The sequence below is a fragment of the Haliotis rufescens genome, unplaced genomic scaffold, assembly GCF_023055435.1.
Source record: "Haliotis rufescens isolate VD_foot unplaced genomic scaffold, xgHalRufe1.0.p SCAF_4, whole genome shotgun sequence".
NCBI classification, from domain to species: Eukaryota; Metazoa; Mollusca; class Gastropoda; order Lepetellida; family Haliotidae; genus Haliotis; species Haliotis rufescens.
The window spans coordinates 58,601,256-58,621,851 of NW_025964112.1; the positions used below are offsets into that span (position 1 = coordinate 58,601,256).

At 39.9% G+C, this 20,596-nt stretch overlaps 2 protein-coding genes across 2 annotated transcripts; one reads left to right on the forward strand and one right to left on the reverse strand.

Moving 5' to 3' along the window:
- Positions 1-4,191: 4,191 nt before the first annotated feature.
- On the reverse strand, positions 4,192-14,908 carry LOC124114169 (charged multivesicular body protein 5-like). Its single transcript, XM_046474742.2, has 7 exons — positions 14,743-14,908; positions 14,302-14,406; positions 12,630-12,676; positions 11,481-11,574; positions 8,652-8,723; positions 7,718-7,939; positions 4,192-6,077 (listed from the first exon to the last, which is right to left on the reverse strand). The coding sequence occupies exons 1-7, from the start codon at positions 14,809-14,811 to the stop codon at positions 6,021-6,023; spliced, it is 666 nt and encodes a 221-aa protein (XP_046330698.1). The 5' UTR covers positions 14,812-14,908; the 3' UTR covers positions 4,192-6,020.
- A 155-nt stretch (positions 14,909-15,063) lies between these two features.
- Positions 15,064-19,511, forward strand: LOC124114159 (single-strand selective monofunctional uracil DNA glycosylase-like). Its single transcript, XM_046474730.2, has 3 exons — positions 15,064-16,325; positions 17,921-18,040; positions 18,460-19,511. Exons 1-3 carry the CDS (start codon positions 15,354-15,356, stop codon positions 18,871-18,873), a joined length of 1,506 nt encoding a protein of 501 aa, XP_046330686.2. The 5' UTR covers positions 15,064-15,353; the 3' UTR covers positions 18,874-19,511.
- The last annotated feature ends 1,085 nt before the right edge of the window (positions 19,512-20,596 follow it).

The window sequence follows — 20,596 nt, forward strand, 5'->3', positions numbered from 1 at the left end:
ACCTACTTTTGAGATGATGATTATTATCTGAAAACGTATGCTTGACATTATTAAATTCTGCAGAAGTTGGCCGATTGCAATCTATAACGAGAGAAGAAAGATTCTGTAATTGATGAAACTCTTCCTCTGTTCGACGAATTCGACTACTTCCTAAGATCTTCCACAACAAAGAGTATTGTACATCAGAACCGGCTCGAAATAAAAGTTGAACCTGAAAATGTAATTATCTGATAAAATGTCTAATTTTGCTGTATATTTATTGAACCAAACCAAATTTACGATGATTTAATATTTGTAACCATCATAACCGATAACCGTTTGTTTGTGATGTATATGTTTCTCATGTGCACCTTTGGTGGATTTATTGAGAAATAACCGAATCTCTCCACTCGCGTGAGATGCTGTTAAGACAGGCCTCGCCGTTTCTCGATGATAAGATTGACTCGGCGAATTGTTTTTATGCTGTCATCCGAAATGTTACATTTATATCAAGGCGATCAAGGTATCGAGCTTAAACCAGATATATATTTTCACCTAAGAACTATACATGTATATGTATGATCCCGGTGTTATAGCCGGTTGTTTTGTGTGGAAAAACTATTTGGTGACTTCATCGAACAATATCTTTAAAAACATCCTCTGGAAATGAACCCTTCATTGATTTAAATTCTTGTCATGGAAACCGATATTTATGGGTTTTTTGTCCAAAATTGCTATAAAGCCAAATGCACAAGTTCATGTGTAGACTTATATATGTGCCGAGTTTGATCAAGAAATAGTGAACTATTTTGAATATTACCCTAGTTGACTTGTACCAATGTTCCCGTGCTTTTTCAGATGTGTGTGACGGGTGACAACGGTGGGGCAGGACACGCTCACCTTTTCGCGAACACCTGGTATCACTATTTGATGGTGATTCGTGGACATGATATGGTCGGAAACGTACAATCGACTCTGCTTTTGGAAAATGGACATGTTTCGTCGTTTTTGTTTGAGTGAGTGAGTGAGTTGAGTTTAACGCCGCTTTTAACAGTATTCCAGTTATATCACGGCGTGTCAGCTTAATGTAGGAGGAAAGCCCGAAGTGATGCAGGTCCCAGACGTTTACCACTTCGGTGAAACCCACGAGCACGGGTATGGTGCTGACAAACCTATAAACATAATCGGGGCGAACCGGGATTCGAACCCACAATCATAGGTTTCTGGCGTGTCCAAGGGACGCAACTCTGCACACCGAATTGCGGCGCCTTAGACGACTGGGCCACCCGTGCCCCCTTTTGTTTGAGTTATTCCCTCATTTGAACCTTAGTCAAGTGTGTTGTCATGGAAATCGGAAAAATAACAATTTCAAAATTTCATAAATAGCAAAAGGCCTTAGTTCATGCCTAGACTGATATCTGTGCAAACTTTGGTCAGTAAATATTGAACGGCGTGGACTTATTTTCCGAAAATCAAACGAGACGGACGAAAGGGTGGAGCTATTCCTTATATCCCCCTCCCACTTCAGGTTGGATAGAACTGCCGACCTTCCGCTCTTCTGGCAGACACACTCTCCCCAAGACCACGGGGGCATTTTTTATGAGTTGTAGTGAGTGAGTGAGTGAATGAGTATGGTTTTACGCCGCTTTTAGCAATATTCCAGCAATATCACGGCGGGGGACACCAGAAATAGGCTTCACACATTGTACCCATGTCGGGAATCGAACCCGGGTCTTCGGCGTGACGAGCGAACTTATGAGTTGTAACCATGATAATATGACATTTGACATTTATTATTGTCGTGACAATGCTTATTGAGTTAGTGAAGTAGGTTTAACAACACTTTAATCAGTATGTCACTTATATCAGCAGCTTGATGTGGAAGGAAAACACAATGTGGTGTAGGTATTACATGTTTACCACTTTGGTGAACCCCGTGAGAATGTGTACGGTGCTGACAATCCAAACATTATAATCGGGGCTAAACTGAGATCTGAATCAAGGGTTATAGGATCATGACACGCCTCAGTCTGCACAGAGCTTTGGAGGATTGGTGTGACTTGGGTTTGAAGCACCTTTGAACGCCGCTTTGAACAGTATTTCTGTTTCATCGCGGGGTGTCAGGTTAATGTGGGAAAATCTCATTGAAATCAGATCTTAGTTCTCGCTACCGCTAAACAAGGATCTGAGGACAGCCATTACGGGTCATGTCAGAACGACATATCGCATATCAGATCATGAAAGTGATAGTTGTAATGTGATTTTTGATCGTGCAACCTCGAAAAAAACACACTCAGGTCACAGGGTATTCCGAACGACAGTTATGGACTCTATGTCTGTATTCAGTCAATCTAAACCATTTATTAGCCATTCCAGAATGTTCTTTTGTTCAGCTATTATTTTTTTAATCGAGTATATGTCTAAATATGTTTCGAAGCGTAGTCGTCAGTTTGAAACTTATAATAATAAGCTGCCTTCTGATTGGCTATTGTCGACTTCTTGTTAGTCATTCCATTGGTCGGTCAAAATTCGCGAAAGGTCGTGTTAACGTTTTCGAGGTTGCATGATTAGAAAACACATTCCGACTGTCACTTTCAATATCTGGTAAGCGACGCTTTGATTGGTTGGATGAAAGGTCGTTCTGACATGACCCGTAATGGGATGTCCTCAGAACTTTGCAGTCTCATTAAAATCAGATCTACGTTCTCGCTGCCGCTAAACAAAGATCTGAGGACAGAACGGGTCCGGTCAGAACGACCTTTTGCGAACTTTGACGGACCACTGAAATGACTAACAAGAAGTCGACATCAGCCAATTAGAAAACACCTTTCTCGAGCTTTACGGCACTCGTTTCAACCTGGCGACTACACTTCCATTTCAGACTACGCTTGAAAAATATGTTGACACATTTCTCAATTAAAATTTTGAAAACTGAACAAACGAACATTCCGGAATGTCTAATATGTGGTTGAGATTGTATGGCGGTGCTTCCCATGTACTGTGCAACGCCTCCTCCGTTCAAATGTTGATCCCACGGAAGCGAGAGATAGACGAAAATTTTGATGGAATCAGTCGTACAGGCTGGATGTGTCGTTCGGAACGGATGTGTCGTTCGGAATACCCCGTGTTAACGTTTTCGAGGTTGCATGATTAGAAAGCACATTCCAACTGTCACTTTTAATATCTGGTAAGCGATGCTTTGATTGGTTGGATGAGAGGTCGCTCTGACGTCACCCGTATTGGTATGTCCTCAGATCTTTGTTTAGCGATAGCAAGAACTAAGATCTGATTTTAATGAGATTGAATGTGGGAGGAAAACCACTTTCGTGAAACCCACGAGCACGAGCACGAGCACGTGTGTGTGTGAGCATGTGTGCTTGTTCAATGTGTTCCCAGTTACATCACGGCGTCTCAACTGAGTGTTATGGAAAGCCCGAAGTGATTCAGTTCTCAGATGTTAACCACTTTGGTGAAATCCACGAGCACGTGCATGCGCGCTTGCACTTGTCGAGCCTAATGCCAGTGTTATAGTGCTAGACCACTGAGCTACCATGCCACAGTTCAACATGGACTCTGACATTTTACATGGTACTGACTCCAAGCTGACCAGTCGTTTTATCCTCATAACACCGAATGCCCGGCAGTGTAACAACCTCTTCCCGAGGCAAGGGAGTTAACCGACTATAAAAGTCCAATTCCACCCTTGCCGAAAGAGCCTGAAATGTCGTAGCTGGATCCTGGTGGCACCAGTGAATATTATGAGTTATGTCCCTTCTATGTGTCCCCCATATTGACCAATCAGATTCAACGAATCAGATTGAAAAGATTTGGAAAACATTTGTGGACAGTAGCCAGTACACATGCTTTGCAAATCCTGCAATCGACCAAAATCTGAAAGGCAGCGCCCATTTCAGAGCCCTGGAACCAAAGTCATCAATGGCAGGAACATGTGTGACCCCTTTCAGCTTCAGCACTGAAGGAGAAGTGTCTGGGCAGCGACCTAACACTAGTGGCCTAGCAGGGATTCAACGAACCCATTTCAAGTTTGCAAAACATATTCATAAATCTGTCACATTCAGGACAATGTTGTAGTTTTTCTACACATCAATAATGTCTTTCAGTGAAGATGACCAGTGTGTTAGTTAGGGACTTGTGACATTGCATCCAGCTGTGCTGCAGATATAACATGACAGAGACAACAAAATGCATTCGCAATATGTACAAAATGTTTAATAAAATGAGCATAAATATGACAACACTTGAAATAACTTACAATGTTTACATCAACAAGCTGATTTTAACTATTTTGTACATTTGTACGCAATGATGAAGAATTTGACCTAGCCTGACTTCATTTGAGTGATTTAACAATAGTTTCAAGAATCAAGAGCCATAACTAAGGCTGAAAAAAATTACAGTCTTGGTTCTCAGGCACCGCTCGCGTCATCATAAAGTCCGCCACACATTATTTTTATTTCCATTAAAAAAAATGTTTATATATTCCGCATCTCGAACACACGACCCCAGCAGTAAAATGCTCTAATACTTAATTTTTTCGGAATTATTGTATATTCTCAAATTGCCTGAGAACCAATTTTTTTATTTTATTAAGCCTAAGATGCATGATATTGCCGCCACACACCCTCCAGTTGGCTTACAATAGAATAAGCTGTAACAAAGAAAAGATAGCTCTAAAGCAGTGTGTGAAATACTTGTAGTGAACACACTTCATCTTAGATGTCAGAAGCTCAATGGCTAGTCTGACTGTTCATACAGTTATTGTGGTGTGACCCAGTCAAATACGTTACTAAATTCCACACTAATTCCATTAACGTTCATACGCATGGGGAGTAGTGTTAAAGATAGATTAGGCTTGTTCCAATTGGCACCACTTTCGGCAGTACAAATGCTTTGAGATATTCAAAACTATCATTATCTGTTAAATCAAATTTCATGACATATTTGCATATCAATTTAACAATCTAACATTCAACACTGAGACTATGTCTCTGTGTCTAGACCTAGACTGTACATGGTCTCTAGACAGTTAAACAGTTCCCAATCAAGGTGGGGGTACAGAGGACTATGACCTGTATTGTTTTTCATAAGGTACAGGTTTTCAAATCAGTTCCATTTTCTGGGACACTGTCATAAAAAATGTGCTGAAGATTCTTTTCTTCAAATTTGGTCATGAAAGATGTTGATAAAATTATGGAAATTATCCAAATGTACTTTGTCTCAAGGAGAAACTCTGAACTATAGCTGTTTGACTAGTACTACTGTCACTGAATTTCACACACTGCCTTGAATCATTCATACATCAATATCTACAAAATTACAGCCATACTACATATTTGTTCATAAACCAAAGGATCAGTGCACATATACTATATTATGCACAGTCTACCCAATTCACATGTCTGTGAGATACTGAATTTCTTTTGCCTTGGTACATCATGCATAATTTTTTGTTACAGTTGAAATGTTCAGTCTTAGCTGGTAGAACAGTATACGTGTTACCGCACATATTTCTTAAAGCAACAGCACAACGCATCTGAGACTGATTTACTGAACAGCAGTATATACATCATAGTAACAGAAAATGTTGAATAATGATAAATCATCACATATTCATGAAAAAGACTTGCAAGTTGTTTAGATGTCTGAACACCAGACACAAATAATTAGATTCAGCTTGTTCTTGAAAAAATAAATGAGTTGGAGCAAATCTACAGCACTAATGCATAGAGTAGTCTTAAGTTTTTAAATTAAATGAACAACCATACCAAATTCGGTTTTCTGAGTATGTCAGTCTCGAACCTTAAGATTAAATGTTTTACAATACCCTGTAAAGTCAGCTTCCACAGACTAAAGAATAACGTAAAGCATTTGCTGACAGAGATCGGTCCCACCATATCGCCAAGTCTGGGATACAGTTTCACTGTATGAGATATCTGACCACAGTTACAACAACATGTCTGTACAAACTCACTTATATATTTACAGAGTGACAATCAGTAACAAGTGTAGTTCGCTGGCTCCTATTTGGCTGACTGGGGAATCTGGGGTAATCCGAATTCATCAACAGGAACATCTCCCTGGAATTAACAAAACATATGGTTGATATGACATATATTCACACACCCACAAGCCACTTTGCTTATAGAACAGTAGTGTAAGGGAGGTAACTCATGAATGGGAAATAACGCTGGGCCAATCTGGGATTCGAACCAATGACCATAGGTTTCTCGGAGGCCTAATGGATGCAACTCTTGACAGCCCATTTTGGAGCAATGGACGACCTGGCATCATCCTGACCCAAAAGCATCATCCACATAGGTCAGGTGAAAAGGGGTAATGTCGCATTCAAGACTAGTTATCGATAAAGTGATGTGCATGCATGTGTGTCTGTGTGTAGTTGCTTGTACCAGTCCGGACTTCTGACGGTTAAATAGTGCAAGGATACTAAGATGCCATTCAACATAATATTATGGATACCCAAATCAGACACATTACACTGACATTTAGCATAATGTGACCAGGGGATCGAACAACTGATCTATTGCTCTCCAGGCTGATGTTCTATCCACTAAACCATGGAGGCAGCCCCATATTCATTAAAACATACTGGGAATAATCATTTTATTCCACTGCAAGCTTCGACCTTCTACTTGTTACTCATGATCATCCACACAAAACTATCATAGAGCTTTACTTATGTCATGTTCTGGTCAAAGGGAATTGCATAAATTATAGTATTTATGATTTAAGCTCTTTCATCATTCACCAAATGAATCTTCACCAAGGACTGGGAGTATGCCACGCACCATCCTATTAAACTCTAGTGGCACATCCTTGATTGTCCAGTGTATTATATCTGTATTACATTTTTACAACCACTATCCACCTTAGCTAGGTTTTGGAAAGTGAAGTCTTCACTTCAATCAGTCCTTAGCAGAGAATTTCTTTTGTTCATCATCTGTTCAAGGGAATAATCATTTTCCTGAGGAAAGGGAGTTTATTGACAATTGAAGTCTAGTTTACACCCTTGCCAAACTTGGCTGGAATTTCAAGGCTCTATCGCAGTGCAACCAGTGGCTAATAAGAGTTATGTCCCTTCTTGTCCCTCAAATTGACTAATCAGATTCTACCTCTAATATCACTTGCATTTGCTTCAAACAAAATGACGGCGCACAGTCAAGACAATCCGATTGATAATTAAAATCCATATTGTGATAAGTTGGGTCCTACATCACAAAGTGCATCAAATTGTGAGCACCTTGATTAAAAACATGAAAAGATTTGGAAAATATCTGTTGACATTGAGTTGGTGGTACACATTCCTTGCAAACCTTGCAAGTCTGCACGGCAGTTTACGAACCAGATGTCAAATTTGTTACGTGATTTTGATTGGTCTATGCATAGACTCGTTAGTCCAGCCAAAATATGACTCTATAAAGCCTAGTTAGGCAATGGTGGAAACAGGACTTCAACAGTCAGTTAACTCTCTTGCCTCGGGAAGTTGGGAAGTAATTTGATTAGACACATAGTTTTAGCACTGTGTTCTTCGGATCCTACTCAAAACTATTTCAGTAAATGGGTCCAGGGAATTTATCAAAATAGAATGGAGATATAATACACTGGGTAATGGAGGATGGTCTGTGGCACAGCAAGGTAAACCGTTGTTTACATTTTGTCCAGTACAAGTGGCACAGACACAGACACCAGCATCACCTACCCTCATGCTGTCTGCTCCAGGCTCGCCTGTAGGTGCTGACGGTGCACTGACAGCATCATCAAGATAAGAGGCGTCCTCATCCAGGCCAATCTCATCACCCAAGGCATCAAGCTCTGCCTCAAGCTCATCATCATCCACCTCCGGCATGCCATAACTCCGTCCCATGATCTCCTGGACCTCATTGGACTGATCCATGAGATCTTCCATCTCATCTTGCAGGTCCTAAAACATTTCAAACTGGCTATAGTAACATGTTTGTAAAATAGTTTCAGGGCTCTGTCACTCACCAAGAGGTTCCAAAGTGAATTGTCTTGCACCGTGACCAGTGAAATGGGTCTATGGTGGGATGTAGTTTGTTTCACATGAGATTTGTCTGTTGTTTGACACCGCACTCAGCAATATTCCGCCAAATGATGGCAGTCTGTAAGTAATCGAGTCTGGAGAAGTCAATTCAGTGATTGACATCATGAGCATCGATCCACGCAGTTGGGATCGATGACATGCATCAACCAAGTCATTGTTCCTGACTGCCTGATCCCATTAGCCACCTTTTACGACAAGCATGGGTTGCTGAAGAACTATTCTACCTCGGATCTTCAAGAATGATTTAATCATTCTACTTTTTAAACTTATTAAATATTGTTATGGTAACAAACATTCATGTAATGTATCCCCAAATCTTTACTGTGTTTGTTTGTTTCTTGTTAAATGACACACACAGCAATATTCCAGCATATGATGGCAGTCTTTAAGTTGTCAAGTTTGGACAAGAAAATCTAGTGACAGATATTATGAGCATCGATCTACGCATTTGGGATATAATGACATGGATCAACCATGTCAGCAAGTCTGACCACCCAGACCCATTCAATGCCTCCGAAGCCATCATGAGCTCAGCAAAATAACATTGCCTTATTCTTTAAAGGTTTCTCACCTCAATCTTGCCAATATCCATCGTCTTGTATTCTTTTTTAAACTGTTTAACTCCAACTTTCATGGCATCAACCTGTAGAAAACACAAACATTATAATACATTAAATCACCTGTTTAACATATCAGAGAGAGTGAGTGAGTGATGTTAAACATCGCTTTTAACAATATTCCAGTTATATCACGGTGTGTCAGCTGAATGTGATGAGAAAAGCCCAAAGTGATGCAGGTCTTAGATATTTAGCACTTTGGTAAAATCCATGGGCATGGGTATGGTGCTGACATACCTAGAAACAATACTGGGGTGAAACAAGAATCAAACCTATGATCACAGTGCCCAAGGGATACAACTCTGTACAGCGTATTGTGGCACTTTAGATGATTGCCTCATCAGTGCCCCTACATCATACACGAGCATATTACAAAAGTAGTTACTAATATAATTCTAGAAATTGTAGGCATAATATATGAAAGAAAACATATACATCCCTGAACGAAAAAAATAATATATTCATATTTCAAGAAATATGTTCATAATATTTCTAACTGAAAAGTGGTCACAAGCATCTTTAAGATGTAGTCTTCAATATTACTTACTGTTGTTCTGAGACAGACTTCTACTTACTGTTGTTCTTAGACTGACTTCCACTTTCTGTTGTTTTGGGAATGACCTCAACTGACTGTTGTTTTGAGACTGACTTCTAGATACTGTTGTTTTGAGACTGACTTCAACTGACTGTTGTTTTGAGACTGACGTCTACTGACTTGTTCTGAGACTGACTTCTACTTACTGTTATTCTGAGACTGACATCTACAAACTGTTGTTTTGAGACTGACTTCTACCTACTGCTGTTTGGAGTCTGACTTCTACTTACTGTTCTTTAGGGACTGACTTCTAGATACTGTTGTTTTGAGACAGACTTCTAGATACTGTTTTTTTTAGACTGACTTCTAGATACTGTTGTTTTGAGACTGACTTCTAGATACTGTTGTATTGAGACAGACTTCTAGATACTGTTGTTTTGAGACTGACTTCAACTGACTGTTGTTTTGAGACTGACTTCAACTGACTGTTGTTTTGAGACTGACGTCTACTGACTTGTTCTGAGACTGACTTCAACTGACTGTTGTTTTGAGACTGACTTCAACTGACTGTTGTTCTGAGACTGACTTCTACTTACTGTTATTCTGAGACTGACATCTACAAACTGTTGTTTTGAGACTGACTTATACCTACTGTTGTTCTGAGACTGACTTCTACTTACTGTTGTTTTGGGACTGACTTCTAGATACTGTTGTTTTGAGACAGACTTCTAGATACTGTTGTTTTGAGACTGACTTCTAGATACTGTTGTTTTGAGACTGACTTCTAGATACTGTTATTCTGAGACTGACATCTACAAACTGTTGTTTTTAGACTGACTTCTACCTACTGCTGTTTTGAGTCTGACTTCTACTTACTGTTGTTTTGGGACTGACTTCTAGATACTGTTGTTTTGAGACAGACTTCTAGATACTGTTGTTTTGAGACTGACTTCTAGATACTGTTGTTTTGAGACTGACTTCTAGATACTGTTGTTTTGAGACTTACTTCAACTGACTGTTGTTTTGAGTCTGACTTCTAGATACTGTTGTTTTGAGACTGACTTCTAGATACTGTTGTTTTGAGACTGACTTCTAGATACTGTTGTTTTGAGACTTACTTCAACTGACTGTTGTTTTGAGACTGACTTCTAGATACTGTTGTTTTGAGTCTGACTTCTAGATACTGTTGTTTTGAGTCTGACTTCTACTTACTGTTGTTTTGAGTCTGACTTCTACTTATTGTTGTTTTGAGACTGACTTCTAGATACTGTTGTTTTGAGACTGACTTCTAGATACTGTTGTTTTGAGACTTACTTCAACTGACTGTTGTTTTGAGACTGACTTCTAGATACTGTTGTTTTGAGTCTGACTTCTAGATACTGTTGTTTTGAGTCTGACTTCTAGATACTGTTGTTTTGAGTCTGACTTCTACTTACTGTTGTTTTGAGTCTGACTTCTACTTATTGTTGTTTTGAGTCTGACTTCTACTTACTGTTGTTTTGAGTCTGACTTCTACTTATTGTGGTTTTGAGACTGACATCTACAAACTGTTGTTTTTAGACTGACTTCTACCTACTGCTGTTTTGAGTCTGACTTCTACTTACTGTTGTTTTGGGACTGACTTCTAGATACTGTTGTTTTGAGACAGACTTCTAGATACTGTTGTTTTGAGACTGACTTCTAGATACTGTTGTTTTGAGACTGACTTCTAGATACTGTTGTTTTGAGACTTACTTCAACTGACTGTTGTTTTGAGTCTGACTTCTAGATACTGTTGTTTTGAGACTGACTTCTAGATACTGTTGTTTTGAGACTGACTTCTAGATACTGTTGTTTTGAGACTTACTTCAACTGACTGTTGTTTTGAGACTGACTTCTAGATACTGTTGTTTTGAGTCTGACTTCTACTTACTGTTGTTTTGAGTCTGACTTCTACTTATTGTTGTTTTGAGACTGACTTCTAGATACTGTTGTTTTGAGACTGACTTCTAGATACTGTTGTTTTGAGACTTACTTCAACTGACTGTTGTTTTGAGACTGACTTCTAGATACTGTTGTTTTGAGTCTGACTTCTAGATACTGTTGTTTTGAGTCTGACTTCTAGATACTGTTGTTTTGAGTCTGACTTCTACTTACTGTTGTTTTGAGTCTGACTTCTACTTATTGTTGTTTTGAGTCTGACTTCTACTTACTGTTGTTTTGAGTCTGACTTCTACTTATTGTTGTTTTGAGACTGACTTCTACTTACTGTTGTTTTGGTGTCCTTCATGGTTTGGATAGCGAAGTTCTGTTGTTCCAGGTTGAAGGACTGCTGCATCAGCTGGTCACGCTGACTTTCATACCTGGCAAGGAATCATGGCCATAAGTATTCATCAAGATCAAAGAAACACACGACCTGTCAGATTCATAACAAGCATTAACCTCATCTGTGATCATACATGAACACTAATCATTTTCAAAACTGGAACAACAGTATCTTACATCATGACACAGGCATCTGTATGATCTACAAATTACTAAATAATAATAGACGTAATAAACTGAATAATTTACAGCAAGAGGGTATAAATGTATTAAATCTATGGTACCAAACTTATGGTATGGTTTAAAGGAAGTCATCGAGCGATATCCAAAGGCTAGAGGAACACACATGCTGAAGCAACATGTGACCTACTATGTCACAATGGTTGAAGGTATCTCGCAAAACAAGGACATATGGGTAGTTAACCCCACAACCGCCGCCATGGTCTAATGGTAGAGTGTCTACCCGGAGAGCATAAGGGCCGGGCTTCGATCCTCGGCTGAGTCATACCAAAAGACACTAAAAGATGGTACTTGTTGTTACCCTACCTGGTGCTCAGCATCACGGGGCTAAAACAAGGACTGTTTGGCTCAGAGTCCATATAATTGGTCTGAGGGGATATTCATTTTACACTGAAGCATGGTATTTCAATGGGCTAGCACTATAAAATCGGCATTAGTCCGGACAAGTACATGCAGCCACACACACGTGCATGCACGTCACAAAGTGCAATAATCTTGGGTGAGTGAGTTAAACCCCATTTCACCTTCACCTCCCCTAGCTAACCCCACAACACTAAAAACAGGGCAATAATGTAGGCCTCATGTTAGCATGGAGCAACAACTTGTGAGAGTGCTCAACGACTACCTTTAATTTGGAACAGCTGGTTTTCCTTTTTCCATGCAGGTTAATACTGTTCAAAGTGTCGTCATGGTTACTCCCTATCACTGCCTATGTTCAAGTTTATAGTCTATGAAAGACTCCCTCACTGCTAATGATGACTGCTATAGCTGGGTGTTAACTTCAGATACAAAGTGCATAAATCGGTTCTCATCATCTATTCAATTGGTCATGTTGATACACAAAGAAACTTACATCTTTTTCTGTTTCAAAACCCTCATTGCCTTCTGTTTGACCATATTCTGCAAAGAAAAATCATAAATAACGCACAATACCCATGAATTCATTCAAGGCACAGTCACAACTATGTACAATCATGACTTTAAATATTTACAACACTGGAAAGAAAATGATAACAAATATGTCATACTATATTCCCTGTTTAGATAAAGAAAGCAACCAATTACAGATGAAATGGATTACATGTAGCCTACTTGAAGCAATGTCAAACATCATCTGTAGTCTTACGAAGTCACATTGTTTTTGCTCATTGTTTCAATACATATCTGCGAGAATACTACCCATGAAACTATCTAAAAGAGTAGATATTGTTCAAGAGCAGTCAACAACATAACAATTTTATCACTGCGGCATGCAAGTTTTAAAGTCTGGACAAGATTTGTTTGTTTGTTGTTTAACGCTTTACTCAACAATATTCTGGCTATATGACAGCAGTCTGAAAAATAATCGAGACTGGGCCAGACAACCCAGTGATTGACTTCATGAGCATCAATCCACGTAGTTGGGATACGATGACATGCATCAACAAAGTCAGTGAGCATGAGCACCCGATCCTGTTAGTAGGCTCTTACGTAAAGCATGGGTTGCTGAAGACCTATTCTACCCCGGATCTTCATGGGTCAAAGACTAACCACCAGTAAACATGGTAAAGGACTTTAAACTCCAAGCAAAACCAACAACCTAAACAACCCTGCAAGGTACAGCGGTTACTTGCTTGACTGGTTTCTCATTCTAATCGTGCACACTCACTTGTATGTATCACCAAATTTCAGTGTGAAGCATTGTTTTTATGACAAATGGATGTCACACACACTATCTGTGAAAAGGTGAAAAGTTGACCTGTAGCAAACAAATTAAGCTCTGAAGTTAACCAGCATTTTCTTGTCCTGTATTAATGTCTTCATTGAGTTTGCAGAATCAGACAGACATAATGCCATTTAGTCGGCACCAATGTGTTAAGTAGAGATCCAACAGCAAAAAAACACAAAGTCAGAGATCTACACCCCCATGACTATGTCGTTTGGCAACAATGCAGTTTACTGGGCGCAGCCTGAGCTCTACCATCCGCTCAATTACCACGCTCCAGTGACACTCACTTCACGAACCAACACTCCTTTTTGGTCTTAAGGAAACTTACATGTCTTTACGATCCAACACCCCTTTTCGGTCTTAGGGAAACTTACACGTCTTTATGATCCCACACCCCTGTTAGGTCCTTAGGGTTAGCTTGCTGAGGGCAAGGGTTAGCCATAAATTCTTACTTTTTCAAACGTTAATCAGTTTAATCCGATTGGTCGGTCATGTTGACATAAACAATGGCGGGTGTGGTTTCAAGAAAAGCTGAATGGGAGAGCGGACTGTGACGTCACACACATGCGCAATTCATTGTTTACTGAATTATGCATGCGTGTTAATAGGGTGCTAATCAAAATGCTAATGACCCGTTAAACGAGCACTGATTACATGTGATAGCGCTCGTGGTCTCGTGGTCCAGTGGTCATGGTGGAAGAACGTCAGCTAATTAACGCATTAATTAGCCAAGCTGTTAGAGCTCCCACAGCACTAAATGGATCTGAAAAAGTGCACCCGGTAAAGTGCACTACTCCCTGTTGTTTGTCATTCTTACCTTTGATGGACCATCTCTCATCTTCTTCATCTGATTCCTGTATTTGTTCAATTCTTGATCTAGCCGACTTATCTTCTTGTCAACCGAATCTCCTCGACTGTCAATCTGAAACAAGAATCACAAATTTGCTATTTGACGGACCAGATCCGGACATAACGCATGATTTCGCAATCGTAATGAATGGTAAGGGCTTCAAGTTCAACATTCATTATTCACGTTTTATCTTGTACATTCCTGTATTTGGCATGAACAACCACATGTTCTGATCGAGAGACTTCATAGTGACAATATGACTAATGATATATCTGAAAGCGAGAATGCAACGATAATCTTGATCTGACTATTTTCCTTTGCTAACAATATTTCTGTGATGTTTGTAACCAGTGTATTGCTATGTACATAACATATTTACATACGACTGACTACTGTCATCTTACTTACATTTGAAATACAATCTGTGAGATTCGGCGCAGGTTCCTTTGCTTTCCCCTTTCCAAATAGGCGATTCATGTTGAAGAGAAGAGCGAGCTGACACTCCGTTCGGTAAAGATGTCAACACCAACAATGGCGTCCACAGGTACTTCCTGTTTAGGGAGCGGTTATTGAAGTTTTGTGATATTAAACTGATATAGAACAAAATGTTTTTAAGAATCTGCTGTTTTAGTCTCACACTACTATAATATAACACTATATCCAACACTGGCTTTAGGTGACTACACACACAATCTACTGGCTAGATCGGTTTATTTTGGCGATTGCAAAGATTACTCCATGATTGCTGCTCATGTGATACTGGGTCATTTCAATCAGGCTCTGTGAGGTCATGACGTGTGTAAATAACGTTCCTAAATATAACATTGCGTCGTACACGGTACAGGTAGTTTCTCATGATCATGAATCAGGCATCACCGTAACTGTATGATTTTTTAACGCTTATTGTAGATCTACTACTTTCGTACGTATGAGGATGAAGATATCTTCATAGCTACCAGTACTGTCAAGAATCCATATAAGTGTCAGTTGGACAGATCTTCAACATTTCCTGAAAGAGAATGGAGTGTCAAGGTAGAGGGGTACCTGCTTCTTCCTTGAAGAGAGTTCATGGTTCTGACAGTGGCACTCCATCTGTTGGAATCTCTTCACAGAAACAGATGGAGGACTATTTCAAATGTAGAAAAGTAGTGGGAAAGGATGAACCACAAGATTTAACAAAGAATGATCAGCTGAATCAAGTACCCAAATGGAATATGTTACCATGGTTTCCAAGTAATATTAACCAAACAAGAGAGGTGACATCAATGACCCACGCAGGCATTCCTGGTTCGTTTATGAAAGAACACAATCAATCACATCACCACAGTGATACTACACTATTAAATGACAGAGGCCATGAAGAAGGGGACAAAAGAATGTTGTCTCATCTACCTCAGAAATTTACAGTTTCAAGTATGAATGTTCAAGCTGATTCCAGGAACTTTACCAAACAGAACCATTTCATATCAGATACCTCTCCACCTCCAGTTCCATATATTACCGGTACTGATAGTTCCACAACAAATGCTGGTATGCATGGAACTTTTGTTCCTTTTGATATGCTAAATCACAAAACTGAACCTGACTTTTTGTATTTGAGCCAGTCAGACTACTCTCAGAGAGCCCACCAATCAAATCAATCTTCAAGTACCATATCAGAATCAGACATTGTGAATTCTGGTACTGAAACTTGTGATGATTTGACAAACAGGTGCTTGAATATCAAGACAGAACATTCTCAAAGAGGTATTTACCTGTTTGTTCCAAAGTCTTCATCACCATCAGTGGCAGAGCGCTATATTTCTATTGAGAAGACACAGTGTGAGGAGCTAAGGGAGATAACCCTGCCTCCTAAGGTGGCATTTGTGTACAACCCACTCGAATATGCTTTTGAGCCTCACTACAACTTTGTTGAGAAGTTCTGCAACTCGAGGAAGCAGATCCTGTTCCTTGGCATGAACCCTGGTCCATGGGGAATGTCACAGAACGGGGTGAGTAGTGAGACCTGTTTAGTTGGTTTGTTGTTTGATGCTGCGTTTCAAATAACATTGACAGACCTTTGGGTATTTTTTATAGTTAATATTTTTAAGCAATACAAAAAATACAACCTCAGTATATCTTGGCTTTAAACGGTAAATCAAATTAACTCGACCTGTTGCGGCGGTGAAGCTGATATGGTCATGCATTTAGTCAAGGACAGAAGAACACAAATTCAAAACCAGAACCTACATATTGTAATTAGGTACTTACAAAGCCTAAATAATATTCTTATACGGATGCTCTTAGGGTGTGACGTCTCTTCTCCACTTCCCGCATGGTGCATTTGCAATTCAAACATATTTTGACTAAGGTGAGGTGAGGTGAAATGGGGTTTAACGTCCAAGATTATTGCACTTATATAGCCACGTGCATGCATGTGTTTGTGTGGCTGCTTGTACTAGTCTGGACTGATGCCGATTTATAGTGCTAGCTCACTGAGATACCATGCCGCAGTATAACATGAATATCCCACTCAGACACAGTATACTGACTCCCAGCCGACCAGTCCTTGTTTTAGCCCCTTAATGCCGAGCGCCAGATAGGGTAACAACAAGTACCATCTTTTAACATCTTTTGGTATGACGTGGCCGACGCTCTACCACTAGACCACGGAGGCAGTCAATTTTGAATAAGCTGTTCATGAGCTGTTCACAAGTCCTATGCATATAGCGCTCAGAGGATCTGTTGTTAAAATATTAGAGGTGTCTAGTTAGAAGGGCTAGGAAGTTAGAAGGCTAGTCTGTACTCTCGTCTGAGTGGAGGAGCTGGTGTACGAGGTGTCTGCCCTAATGTTTTGTTTGTTTGATGTTTAAAGCCGCACTCAGCAATGTTCCAGCTATATGACAGCAGTTTTGAAATAATCAAGTCTGGACCAGACAATCCAGTGATTGACATCATGAGCATTGATCTACACATTTGGGATACGATGACATGCATCAACCAAGTCAGAAAGCCTGATCACCCGATCCTGTTAATCGCCTCTTACGACAAGCATAGTCACCTTTTACGGCAAGCATGGGTTGCTGAAGACCTATAGCACAGATGTGTTACCATTGTTTTACTTGACACATGATTCCTGCGTATTTGATGCAATAATTTCCTGGAATACTCACAAAAGTGTTTGATACGAGTCATAGCTGATGCAGTACATTCATAAAGGAAATATGAATATATTTTCTTAAAGATACTTTCCACAACTCCGCTAATTATAAAATTACACTTATAAACTGTTTAAATTGATATAAGATAGTACAAACTCAACTGTATTAGTGTATTGGGGTAAAGAGTATCATGGCTTCCCAACCTTCAAAAATGCCCACCCATCTTTAGCATGCCTTCCTGGCTATCTGTAGTATTAAGGTGAATACAGTTGATATCTTCACAATATTTGTAATTTCTTGATTTTGATGTCTTTTGAATTGTTTTTCCAACTATTTATAGAAATGTGCTTGGCTACGAGTACTACACTGTACTAATGATGTCTATATTCTTTGCCAACGATACTTCCTGAGGAATTGTTTAGTTGTATGCTTTATGTTTCATGTAGGTGCCATTTGGTGAGAGCAGCATGGTGAGAGATTGGCTGAAGATACCTGGGGCTGTTCTCAAGCCATGTCCAGAACACCCGAAACGTCAGGTGACCGGACTCAATTGTACAAGGTCAGAGGTAAGATTCTGAGAAAATGAATTAAAGACAGACTTTTAGTATCAGAAAGGCGATTAAAACATGGCAGCTATCTATCATGTTTATCAAGAATAGCAATAAAAACAGTAGAAAGCATGATTTTTTTTTTTCATTTTTATTACCTAATTCGGCATTCTAGAGGTTTGGTGTTTTGTTTGTGTGTTGTTCAATGCCGCACTCAGCAATATTCCAGCTATATGGTTGATGCATGTCATCGATCCCAATTGCGTGGATCAATGCTCATGATATTAATCACTGGATTGTCTGGTCCAGACTCGATTATTTACAGACCGCCATCATATAGCTGGAATATTGCTGAGTGCGGCGTTAAACAACAAACCAACCAACCACAGACAGGTACAATTTTCACCTATTGTAAGTGATGATTCCTTCATTTTCAGGTTTCTGGGCGAAGGTTCTGGGGTTTCTTCCGCGACCTGTGTGGCAGCCCGGACACTTTCTTCACCAACTGCTTCGTGTACAACATGTGCCCATTTGCCTTCATGAGCGACACGGGCAAAAACATCACCCCGCCACAGATTGAGTCCAGGACTCTGAAGAGGATCAACGCTGCCTGTGACAAGGCATTGCTGGAAGTGTTAAAGCTTCTTGACATTACCACCATAGTTGGTGTGGGGAAATTTGCGTACAACCGTGCAAGGACAGTTTTACGAGTAAGCGGGATTGACAGTATTCGTACAGAGTGCATCATGCACCCCAGCCCTATCAACCCAGCAGCCAATAAGGGATGGAGTGACATTGTCAAGAAACAGTTGCAGGATCTAGATTTAATGGACACTATTGTGAATAAATAGTAACATGGCAGGAACTAGATTTAATGGACACTATTGTGAATGAATAGTAACATGGCCTCGTTTGTATTGTTGTTGAAAAATATATGAGGGTTTGGTTTAATGCCTCTTTGAACACTATTTCCGTTATGTGACTGTCAGCTTGATGTTCAGGTAAAGTCCAGAGTGATGCTGGGCTCAGATGAATGGACCGCAATAAGCGAAGTGTGTGCACACTTAGTGTGTTGACAGTGTTAGAAATTATCTTAATCCCAACAAGACAGTCGGGCAGGTGACCCATAGTGTTGCCTGCCCATCTTCAAAGTTACCTGCCCACATTCAGGCATTATAAATATTGAAAAATTGCAAAATCTAAGAGACAATTCACGTCTTGATTCAGTTAAAATAATGCAAACAGTTACTTGAGAATCTACTACGTGTTATGATAAAACTGAATGTGTAAATCTTAAAATTATCTGCCAGACAGTCAGGCAGGTGGAAGAAAATTTCATGTAGCCCGACAGAAAAGTCACCAGCCGCGGGCAGGCAGTTATTTCAGACACCGTGTGTAGATGTTTGTTTGTTGTTTAATGCCGCTCTCAGCAATATTCCAGCTATATGACGACGGTCTGTACATAATCGAGTCTGGACCAGACAATTCAGTGATTGAAAACATGAGCATCGATCCACGCAATTGGGATCGATGACATGCATCGCCTTTTACGACAAGCATAGTCGCATTTTACGGCAAGCATGGGTTGCTGAAGACCTATTCTACCCTGGATCTTCACGGGCTTTGGTTCCATTGAAAATGTGGTGGGTTTTAATCATTACGATGCACACTTAATGGGGCTGTGTCTCTGTTTGTAATCTGTGTGGCTATTGCTATTTAAATGTGTACATAGTTTGGTAGCTCTGCTGGTTTTCTTAGGCCTGAAACTCCTGCTTGTGGTGCCTGGACCCTGGTGTTATGTAATTAGGAGATAAACATACTGTGTTTTCAATGTACAGCTAGGTTACCTGTAGATTTAACCCTGCTAAATTGAATTTGGAACCGAACGCGCAGCGTGAGGTTTCAAATGTTAAATTTAGCGGGGTTAAATCTACAGGTAACCTAGCTCTACATTGAAAACACAGTATGTTTATCTCCATTCTACCATGACTAAATAAAACGCGAACTCTTTGGTGTTAGCAAACATACTGAGTGAAGCGGCAAGGGATGAATCCAGTGTTTTGAGTGGGTTATCGATCTGAATTACGGAATCACCGAACAAAATATGGCGCTGTATATACTCAAGCAGTTTGTTGACACCGTAATACTTCACTCGAACATATGACAGGCATTGAAAGCATATAAGCACGGCAACTTGGTAAGCTAACATGAGGTGGGCATTCCTAAAGAAAACAAGGCATGCTTTGCAAGGTTTTCGCTCTACATCACATGTCACCATTATGACGTCATATCGCTCATTGTGACGCAAAAGATATGACGTCACAGTCGTATACAGAAAAGCGCCAAAATTCCAAGCTTTCTGTTGTCTCCAAAACGTAAATACATTCCCTTTGTAGATTTCTAACGTGTTTTCTGCATGAAATGTATTGCCACACATCCTTTGAATACTGTAGTAACCGCATCTGTGCATTTTGTAACCTGTAATTGTTTAAATATGCCTACCGACAATGACTGAAAATAGTACTATTCTATGAATATTAGCTTCCGCGGTGATGCGGTCGTCAAACCAGCTGT

Bases quoted from the DNA above. Each gene is read 5' to 3' on its own strand.
- LOC124114169 (XM_046474742.2), bottom strand. From the start codon at position 14,811: ATGAATCGCCTATTTGGAAAGGGGAAAGCAAAGGAACCTGCGCCGAAT. The intron at 7,940-8,651 runs GTGAGAAACCTT...GAAATGTTTTAG, and splicing joins TGGATATTGGCAAGATTGAG to GACCTGCAAGATGAGATGGA. The intron at 6,078-7,717 runs GTAGGTGATGCT...TGTTAATTCCAG, and splicing joins CTGGAGCAGACAGCATGAGG to GGAGATGTTCCTGTTGATGA.
- LOC124114159 (XM_046474730.2), top strand. From the start codon at position 15,354: ATGGAGTGTCAAGGTAGAGGGGTACCTGCTTCTTCCTTGAAGAGAGTT. The intron at 16,326-17,920 runs GTGAGTAGTGAG...TGTTTCATGTAG, and splicing joins GGGGAATGTCACAGAACGGG to GTGCCATTTGGTGAGAGCAG. The intron at 18,041-18,459 runs GTAAGATTCTGA...CTTCATTTTCAG, and splicing joins TCAATTGTACAAGGTCAGAG to GTTTCTGGGCGAAGGTTCTG.